This window comes from Calliphora vicina, chromosome 3 (genome assembly GCF_958450345.1).
Source record: "Calliphora vicina chromosome 3, idCalVici1.1, whole genome shotgun sequence".
Classification (NCBI taxonomy): Eukaryota; Metazoa; Arthropoda; class Insecta; order Diptera; family Calliphoridae; genus Calliphora; species Calliphora vicina.
Window position 1 is genome coordinate 131,571,096 of NC_088782.1, and position 11,278 is coordinate 131,582,373.

Here is an 11,278-nt window from a genome sequence, read left to right on the forward strand (position 1 = left end):
GAAATCGAATCAATTTAGAACATTTTTAATACCGAAAAAGGTATAGTATATCGATAAAAATTAGAATCAGAATAATAAATAATTTTCGACTCTTTATCGTTCTGCACTCTACTTAGGAAAACACGCACATTCTCGACATTATATCGAAGTCGATAAAATTTTACGAAAAAATGATTCATTTTCGACATAACTTCGAATCATTTTGCATACTGGGCCAGTTATATTCACCACACAACAAATAAAGTTGTTGTGTACATCAACAACATACGTATAATCAGCTGTTTCCGGTTTGTTTTCGTTTACTTCTAGGTTGTTTTGTTCACGACGATTTAAAAATTAGGAAAACTAAAAATAAAAACACGACGTGTAAAGTTATACGTCCACAAGTTAACAACAATGAAAACCTAGTAAGTTGGCAACGTATGAAACCATATTTAAAGAATAAGAACAATAACAAACTTTATTTTTTATATTCACCACACCAAAACAATCAGCTGTTTCCGGTTTGTTTTATCCGGGTTGTTTTGTTCACGGGCGTTATTGGTTTACTGTATGTATCAAAGTAAATTAATAATGTAGACTCAGTAGAACAGCTGACTATTTTTTTTACTTTGGTCTGAACTGTCAATTCACTTGTGGTTGTTGTGGCGAAAAATACAAGCCCAAAAGCAAAAACAACAACAGGCAACTTTGACAGCTCAGACCTTAAACCAAAAACAAAATTGCTTGTGGTTTTTGTAAATGTTGTATTTGTTGTAGTACTGTCGCTACTTTATTAATTTACTTTGGTATGTATATTATTCACTAAAATGTCCTGTATATCAAACAAGTAACCAACTGACTCGTCGCTAACTCTCACTTTTCATATAAATTTTATAGCGTTGCCAATTGGTTAATGTTTTGTCACTATGTTGCCCATGACATACGTACCAAGGCGAATTTATACAAGGTGGAGTCAGTCAAACAGCTGATCATTATTTTTCGATTTATGGTTCTAACCAAAGTAAATTAATAAAGTAGACTCAGTAGAACAGCTGACTATTTTTTTTCCTTTGGTCTGAACTGTCAATTCACTTGTGGTTGTTGTGGCGAAAAATACAACAAGCCCAAAAGCAAAAACAACAACAGGCAACTTTGACAGCTCAGACCTTAAACCAAAAACAAAATTGCTTGTGGTTTTTGTAAATGTTGTAGTACTGTCGCTACTTTATTAATTTACTTTGGTTCTAACAGTTTGTTTTTATATATAAATATCTACATATTCTAATCGTATTAACAAAATATTTATTGTTTACATAAATAAGTAAAGCCCTCACTATTCAATTATCTACACTATATTAAGTTTAAATACTTATTTGTTTAATTATTCATTTTGGTTTTTTGACATTTGTTAAGACCAATCGTTGTTTTTGTAGAACTGACACCACCTTGTATGAATTCGCCTTGGATACAACTACATATTTTTAAATTGTTGTACTATACAAATGTCAAACCTACTTGTTTTCATTGTTTAAACAAAAATAATTAGAACAAATACATACTGACTTTGAACGTTATGTATCCTTTTACAAAAACAAAAGCTATTGCTTTTGTATTTTTGTTGTTGTGTTGCGGAACTTTAATCGCCTTATAGAATTTTTTTTACTCAAGTCGTATATATATTAATATATCTAGTAATAATTTGCATATTACAATAATTTGTATTCAGTATTTTTTAAATGAATCGCTTTGAATATATAGAGGCCAGATTAAATGAAAATGAAGCGTTTGTTAGTAGAGAATCACAGATAAAATTATATGATGGTGACCAAAAAGTAAGAAGTAGAAACATCCCGAAGAATCCATCTACAATGTAGATTCTACAAACATAGTATGTAAATTGTCTGATTATTCACATCTGTTTCCGTTTTGTCTAGACTCAATTTGAGGAAGGTGACTTAGTATTAACATCACATCGATTGTTTTGGGGAAGAGCCGGAGATATTGCAAAAGCGGCTGTTTGTTTATGTCTAAATTTAAAGTATGTAATTTCTGTTAGTGAAGAGCAGGCAAGTAATTTTATATTTGGTCGCAAAACTCGTTTGATTTTACATTTGCGACAACAAGATAGCAACAAATTGCCTGGACCTCTAGATAATAGTATAAATGCATTCATAAAACTCTCCGGGAAACATGGTGTGCTGCCAGAATTTTCGATTGCATTGAAAGAGACATTACAAGCTAAAGTTTGGAATATAAAACTAATCAGTAATGAAATCGAAAATAACCAAAAGGAGGACGTTACACATCAAGATAATATAACAAGAGAAACTAGGCTAAGAATGCGTACTGGTATTGGTGGTATTGAAAAAGCAATAGAGCAAAAAACGAAAGAAACAGACGAAAATATTGCTTTAGCTTTCCAAGATCTTAGAGTGCTGATGGGAATGGCAAAAGAAATGGTCTGCATATCGCGGGTAATCTGTGACAAAATACGTTCTCAAAAAGGAGACATTTCGAACGATGAGACGGTACGCTTTAAGTCCTATCTTTTAAGTTTGGGTATAGATGACCCTGTAACTAGAGGAGGATTCACAAATGAGTCGGAATACTATAAAAGCTTAGCAGAACAATTATGTATTATGCTACTGGATCCTTTAGAGGTATACAAATATTTTAATATGTATGTACATAGTTTTAAAGAAAAATAATTTATAGGAATCTGGAGGAATGATGTCTTTAGCTGACGTATATTGTCGTGTTAATCGTGCTCGTGGTTTGGAATTACTCTCTCCAGAAGATTTGCTCAACGCATGTCGTTCACTAAATGGTCCTATCAACTTGCGCTATTTTCCTAGTGGAGCTATGGTATTGCAGTTAGAATCGCAAGACGATCAATTAACAGCATCTGATACTTTCGATTTAGTACACAAATCTACCTCATTAGCAGTTGAAGAACTATCAAAGTTACGCAACATTTCATTGCTTTTAGCTAAAGAGCGTTTGTTGGCTGCGGAGCGTCTAGGGAAATTATGTAGGGATCAGTCGTTAGAAGGTTTAAGATTCTACCCAAACTTTATTCTAAACACTCCTTTGGTTAACCTTTAAAGAGAGACCGGAAAACTTTTTATTTTCTTTTCAAATAAATATTTTTACTGTTTAAAATGAATGTTCATATGTTCAAAAAAATAAACGGAAAGTTTTTATTTTTTTCAAATATACATACATAAATATTCCTCACAAATGAAAGTTAAAACAAAAGCCCTTTCACACTAGACAATTTAGTTGCGCAAGTCTGTTTTTCATTTTCAAAATCATGAATGAAAAATCAATCCAACTTGCCATATACAAGCAAGTTTGTACTCAAATTTGATAAAAATTGTTTCCTTACATCAAAAAATACAAAAATTGCGCAGAAGACTTGCGCAACTAATTGCCTAATGTGCTATATTCGATTTTGCCCAATATTATATACATTTTACTTTAAAAAAAATATTGAAGAAAAAATTTTGGGTGAACACAAATTTTGGTGAACAAAAATCTACGCCAATTGTAGGCCGATTTTCTTGATAGTTTCCTAGTTATAGACCAATAATGTTGAAACATAAATTTGACTTTATATTAAGTTGTTGCCATTTTATTATAATAATTTTTATATTCAGCCTTATCATGTAAGGCGTAGTCGTTTTAAGACACGACAGTTTCGTACTAGATTAAAGAAATTATTCAATCTGTTTCGTTAATCTAGTACGAAACTGTCGTTGTCGTAAAACGCCTACGCCTTACATGATAAGGCTGATTATTATAAAGGGTACAAATACCTCTTAATGGAAGTATAATACTCCCAAAAATATTAACCCATTATGAACCAATTACCTTTAAATAAAATATATACATATTTAAACATTGAAAAGATACCAATAAGGGTCAATTTCATTTCAATGGTAAATTCTCATTCACATCCATTTAAAAATAATTATTTGTGTTATATCCAGTGTTGCCAGGGGTAGCTGGGAAAAAGTTACAACTTTTCTCATTAAAAGTTACATTTTTCCATAAAAAGTTACATTTACGAATTTTCCCAAATAAATACCATATATAATAACATACATATAACTAATAATAATATTTTTTTCCATATTCAACCGGTTATTATAATCGGAGTCCGAATTACCGCATTCGATATTTCGAATTCGAGATTATGGCATTCGATATCGTGCAAAAAATATAGTAAATTTTATTATTTATTAGGTTGTAGTTGGCTAAATATTCTCTACACGACATTCTTTAAATTGTATACTTAATTCTAGTATTTGTCAGCACTTAAATCAGGGACTCATGGTAGAGGAGTGAGTGCTCTCGAGATTCTTTATGTAAGCTAAATCTCCAGATACATTTTTTCCAACTGTAAAAAGAAATTTTGATTTGAAAATTTAAAAATAAGAGGTTGTTTTTATATCATTAACTTCTAAATAGTTGCTTGCGATTATTATTATAAATTTTTTAACTCTGGTAGCGAAATAAGTTGCAGCTGCTTTTCTATTTTTGTTCAAATCGTTTAAAAGTTCTAAAGTGTATGAAAGGAACTCCAAATATATTTTTGTTATGCCGATGTCCGAGGGTTTTCTGCGCAAATATTCCTTTAAAGATGTGTGTTGCTCTAGTTCCGTCTACACTTGTTTTAAATGAAAGCTATCTTAAAATTTGATGGTTGTCTAATTAAAAGAAATGTTGGTATTTTGAAATTTATATAACATTTTGGAGTTTCAACTAAAATATACAGCGATAATTCTCATCATGTCCTCAATTGAATTTTTCTAACTTTTAGCATGATTTTAAGGGCACTTGTTGTATGAAATGACAGCTACATTAATTACATATGATATTTTCCACAGACTTCTTTAAGTATCTAAAAACAGAGTTATATGATCCAGCCATAACATTTGTAGAAAAAATCAATTTCCCAAATTTTTTAAATTTTCAAAAAAGTACCTTTTATTCTGCGGCTCCTCATTTATGGGAATATATATTTTATTTAAATGTGCTTTAAAAACCATTCGATATATGTATGTATATTGATGTCATTGCATACAAAATAAAGTACATAGAGCGTGTGCCAAACGGTAGCAAAGTACTATGGTAAATTATAATTTTCCTATGGTGAGAAAATTTTATAATTCTGCTGTGCCAATTGAAATATCTTTTGACTCTGATAAATTCTGACAACTGTCTAGAAAATTCAAAATACATACCAAGAATTTATACGATTTCCAGTCTGTTTAAATATGTTTGCATTTTATTTAGGATTTACAAATTAAATAAACATAAAATAACACAAATTTACAACATATCTTAACATATTTTAGTTTGTATATTTTTTTTATTTATTTTAAGTTTGTCAAAATTTCTATTCGTTTGTCAAAAATTTGTGTATATAGAAGGTAGTTTCAATCAAAATTATTTTTTTAAAATAAGGTTTTTTGAAGTTTCCTTTTTTTGTGAGCATTATAAAAAGCGTTGCCACATTCCAAAAAATGATTATGATTTTCGAGAATTTTTTTACAAAAAATGTGTAATTAAATTTATTATTTAAATAAAAATGTATTATGTTGTGTTGGGAGTTATTGATTCAATTCCTAATGCTGGGTATACACGATACTATTTTTCGTACTAATAGTAGTATGAGTTGAAGTACGATTTTGTGATAGACGTTACTACAAATCGTACTATTTCCTTTGAAAAAAATGACAAGTAATAAAAATATCACAAAAATCAAAAATTTTTGATTTTCATACTTCGTTAGTACGACAACATGATACACGTTACTAATTTCATACTTATACGATTTATCGTACGACTTATCGTAACGTGTATACCTAGCATAACGTTCGATTACTTATTAAAACACGTTGACTATTTTTATATGTATGCATTTTCTTCATTTTTTTTATTACTATGTAAATATTTTATATCTTTTAAATGGAGGTTTAATTATAAGAGACAATTAGCACACGGATGAATGTATTTTCAAGATCTAGCCGAGCACTCTCAGAAAATATAAAAATTCTTTGAAATCGGATGGAAAACAAAAAATGGCACGCGTTTAACAAATTTACATGTCGAAGGTGCCCTACTTTGGGTCCCATAGCGCCGCCATTGAAGTATTTGTGGGGTTCATTTTCAAATCTTAAACTTGAATATTCCATAAACTGTTGTTGTTGTTGGGTAAATATTTTTTCTATTTTTTTAATAATTTTCAAATTAATGAAAATTATTTTTCCCAAAGGGAAAATTTGAAATTGATATGGCATTACTATTTTAACGAAAACGTCAAAATCCTTAAGCATGTCAGACGTAGAATTTTAAAAAATAAAGAGAGAATGAAACTACCTTCTATTTTTCTACTATGTGTAGCCCTATGGGATAAGGAAATTTTATTCACCTCATATCTATCAAAAATTTACTTTCCCTCATACTTTGCTACCGTTTCACACACGCCCATAATATTAAATATTCTATGTTTAATGTGGTATAACTCTGGAACTTTGGACCGATGAAAAAAATATATATTGATATATTAGACATTGTAAAATGTACCGCTGGTATAATGCAAGAAAAGAAATTTTTTTCAGGAATTGGCATAGCGAAGCTTCATGTTCCAATGCTAGCACATATGTTGAAATCATGGCTCCTAGGTAGGGTTGCCAGCCTGGCTGGATTGTCCAGCTTTTTTGATGCCTGTCCAGTTTCAAGCTAAAATTTCATTTGTCCAGCTAAATAGAAATTTTCGACAATAATATTATTTATTACTTCAAATTTACTTACTTCTAATTAGTACACAGTAATAACTTATGCAAAAAAGTGTATGTATTTTTTGAAGAAAGTTTCCTTTCTAAATGTCAAAAAGTTTTATGGGAATACGTGTCATATGAAAGAATGTAAAAGTTAAGGATTATCAGAAGCATTTAACAGCATTTTAAAAAAAATTCGTTTTTTAAAAAATATCATTTTTAAATTTAAAATAAAAACATATTTTCAAGGGTAGATTTACAAAATCTTCCGCAAAACCTTCAAATATCTGAAGAAATAGATAACGATAAACTTAACATATGTATATCGATTACTGCAGCCTTCGTGAAGTTTATAAACAAATACCAAGAGATTTGTCAAATGATATGGTACTATTTTATTACCAAAGGTGATGGGTCCACAGGGACCTTGTACTTCTATTATATGAAAATGCATTTTTTAAACATATTTTTTGTTTTGATTTATTATTATTTACTAATTATACATGTATAATGAATGTTAGAAAATTTTTTTTCTTTTATATATAACATTATTAATTTTTTATGAGTTTTATATGAAAAAAAGCCTAAAAAATATTGTTGAAATTTCAGTACACACGTTCCGGTACTAAACACATCTAAATCTCAATAGAAACTAAACTATTGGTCGGATCGCTTTGATTCTAGATAAAATTTCCTTGGAATACATACGGGTATACTTCCCAAGGACCATCAAGGAGTAATTTCAGTTTGAAAATGAAAAAGGTCCCCAGGGACCTTCTCACCCCCCGGAGGGTTAAACAATCTTTATACTAAAGAAATAAACCGAATGTCATTCGACCTGATTAGAGCTGGAATATTAATACGAACAAATTTAGAGGAAGTTTGAAAAGATTTTCAAAATGGTTTACAAACCTCTAGGTTTGGAATTGGCTAACCCCCAGTAACACGAAGTCTAGTTATGCCTTAACTAAAAGTTATACTGTCGGTTAAAATTATTTCTGTATGAAAACTGTCAGTATAACTATTAGTTAAAACATAACCAGACTTCGTGTTACTGGGGCTAAAATCCGTAAGCTCAAAAACGAAATAAAGTGGCAGTGTTTTTAGTATTTAATAATATACATATGTATATGACGGACTGAACCGAGCAAATTTAATTTTAGTTAAATAAATTTTAAGGAATGAAATGAAAACATTTAATTGTGATTCTAATTTTTTAAATAACTGCTAAAAATATGGATATTTTCTATGAAAATATATTTTTTTTGTACAATGTTTTAAAGAAAATTGTAGGTATATAGAAAAAAAAGAGACATTACTTGTTAAAATCGGTTTAAATTTGCAAAAGTTTATAAACTTTTTCGAAAAAGTTTTTGACACAATTTGTAATGTACTCAACAAAACCTATAACCCACGCTTTGTAGTTTTCCATGTTTCCATGTACCGTGTAATACAAATATATGTTGATTACCATGGATAAAAATATATTTTATAAAAATTATTTACACAAATCAAAATTAACATTTTCTCAGTAATTTTTTTAATGTCCAATTTTTTTTTGATTTGTCCAGCTTTTTAGACCCCAATGTCCAGCTTTTTGCAAATCTGAATCTGGCAACCCTACTCCTAGGGCTATTCTTAGTGCCTTGTATTCGCTGTAACTTTATGAGTTCCTTACCAGGACAATCTAATATGAGCGGAAATACATATACATGTGTATATAGAAATTTGGCCTTATTATACCAAAATATAGTCAGAAGATTCTGAGGATCAGAACCCCATGACACACCACAAAGCACCCGGAATATGTTCAAAAAAATTTCCTTTTCAACATGTTCTCATAGTTTCAAATTTGATTGAAATGTAAAACCGAAGAAATTAAAAGAGTTAACGTATTATTCTATTGCAGTATTTTCAATTCTTATTCCGGGATAAAAAAAATTACGTTCTTCTATTTGTTGAGCTTATGCCCGTAACTTCAACAATTAGATAACTACGGTATTAAATACCCAGTAGATAAATTTACCTAAAAGGTAAATTGACATTAATTTCAAATCAATATATACGGGTAAAAATTACAAAATATTTTTACTCCATAAGTAACTAAGCACTGATAGATATATATTTGTGGAAATTACCGGCATTAGTACTGATCCCTGAGAGGTACCAATGAATGATATTCGGTTGATGTCACCTTCTGCCTTCTACCGTATTGAAACATTTTGTGAATTATGCTACAACAAATGTGCTCACTTACCCCTAGTACTTGCAACACAGTTGCCTTCGTGTACTAAACCACAACAATGAAAAATATATTTTTCCGTGTATTCCGGCTCGGAGGGGATTTGTATTACCGCCTTTGTTTCGCACATTTCCGGAGGAATTTGTACCTTATAATCCTTAAGGACTGTGTCGTTGCTGACCAGTTCATTAATCACGTCCCTATTCCTGTTCATGGGGGGTTATTATGTAACTCCTTTCGAAAAGAAATTCTACAAATTCTGCGCAAATTTCTAAACAGTACCACAGTTTGTCGTCTTGATAAGTTCAGGAGGGAAAATGCAAGGGAAACACCAACATAAAGAGCCGATGATTATTGAAAACTTTCCGCAATCGTTACTTGTTTTGCTACTTGTTTCTAGCGCCAACAACTTTGCATCCATCGATATTACATCTGACTCCGACTTCGTATTTTCATTTGATTTTTATGATATTTTATCGGAGAAATAACTTCCCTGTTATTTTCAAATATGTTGGTCTGATAAAACTTATATTTGGTGAGGGACACTTTCATTTTAACGGATTTTCAAAGGGATGCTGACTTAATAAAAACTTCTACATATTTTAGTTTTGTTAATTTTTCTAATTATTAAGATAAGTATTATTGCAAGCAGAGTTTTTATTGAAGTGAAAAATATTTGATTTACAAAATATTACAATATCAAAAACTATTTGATCATAATAACAAACATAAGTTTTGTTTAAACAAGTACAATACAATTATCAAAAACATAACTTCAATACTTCCCCTTGTTTTTAAATAATTATTTAATGTTTAAACGATCACATAAAAATTTCAATCGAATTTTTGATAACGGCTTTGTTAACATATCGGCTGCTTGCTCTTCTGTTGACACTTGCTGCACCGATAAATAACCATCAGTAACCATCTCTCGAAAAATGTTTAATAGCTATGTGTTTCGTACGTTTATGAAACTCAGGGTTTTGTGCCAAACGAATTGCTGCAGTATTGTCAATTTGAATGACTAAAATTTATTACTTCTTTAAAAAGCCTTGACAACCAAACTAGTTCCTTTGCAGCTTCGTTAGCAGCAACTATTTCAGCTTCGGTAGTAGATGTTGATACCATTGCCTGCCTCTGACTTAACCATGATATGGCACCACCTGCACCACAACACCAGATGTTGACCGACCAGTAGTAATACATCCGCCAAAATCAGCATCACTGAAACATTCTAGTGACTTAGGTCCTTTTTTATTATAAACATTGCCAACATCTAAGGTTCCAGCTATGTATCTAAATACACGCTTCACACGTTGCACATCTTCTTTAGTTGGATTCTCTAAAGACCTTGACAAATAACCAACACTATATGCCAGGTCTGGCCTAGTTCCCAACATTAGGTACATCAAAGCACCAACTGCTTGTCTATATGGAAATTCAATATTCTCTTTATCTTTTTCTTTGTCATTTGTAATAGAAACTTTCTCCATTGGCGTAGTGACAGGACGACATTCAGAAAAGTTAAATTTACTTAATATTTTCTTGGCATATGCTTTTTGATGAATCTTAATATATTCTTCCTTCTTTTCTATCTCTAATCCAAGAAAATATGATGCGTCCTTGTTAACAATTTTGAATTCTTTTTTCATTTCTTTCATAACATCATTTAATTCATTCATATTAGAAGCTGCTATCAAACCATCATCTACGTACAACGCAAGTATTATTTTATTTCCATTCTTCTCCCTTACGTACAAACAGGTGTCAGCTGAACTATTTTTAAATCCAAGTTGTTTAATATAATTTCCAATTCGTTTATTCCAGCATCTTGGAGCTTGTTTTAGTCCGTATAAGCTTCTCTTTAAATGGCATACTCGATTCGTTCCATCATTAAATCCTTCTGGCTGCTTCATAAATATGTTTTCTTCTAACTCACCATACAAGAATGCTTTAGACACATCAAATTGGGCTAAGTGTAAACCCTCGGTTGCGGCAATACTTAAAATTGAACGAATAGTGGACATCCTTGCCACTGGACTAAATGTTTGATCGTAGTCGACACCCTTCTTTTGGTTAAAACCTTTTATCACCAACCTGGCTTTATACTTATCAATCGTACCGTCTGGATTTGTTTTGATTTTATACACCCATTTTCCAGGAAGAGCTTTTGTAACCATTTGTTAGTTCCCAAGTCTGGTTTTCTTTGAGCGAATTCATTTCGGCAATCATGGCTTTTTTCCAATTCTCTTTCTGATCGCTTTCA

The 11,278-nt window shown here is 30.7% G+C and overlaps 1 protein-coding gene across 1 annotated transcript; it reads left to right on the forward strand.

The window, feature by feature from the left end:
• The first annotated feature begins 1,656 nt into the window (after positions 1-1,656).
• Vps36 (vacuolar protein sorting 36) lies at positions 1,657-3,172 on the forward strand. Its single transcript, XM_065503432.1, has 3 exons — positions 1,657-1,814; positions 1,917-2,642; positions 2,698-3,172. The coding sequence occupies exons 1-3, from the start codon at positions 1,719-1,721 to the stop codon at positions 3,085-3,087; spliced, it is 1,212 nt and encodes a 403-aa protein (XP_065359504.1). The 5' UTR covers positions 1,657-1,718; the 3' UTR covers positions 3,088-3,172.
• The last annotated feature ends 8,106 nt before the right edge of the window (positions 3,173-11,278 follow it).

Coding starts and splice junctions, on each gene's coding strand:
- Vps36 (XM_065503432.1), top strand. CDS start 1,719: ATGAATCGCTTTGAATATATAGAGGCCAGATTAAATGAAAATGAAGCG. Junction 1,815..1,916: donor TATATGATGGTGACCAAAAA/GTAAGAAGTAGA, acceptor CGTTTTGTCTAG/ACTCAATTTGAGGAAGGTGA. Junction 2,643..2,697: donor TGCTACTGGATCCTTTAGAG/GTATACAAATAT, acceptor AATAATTTATAG/GAATCTGGAGGAATGATGTC.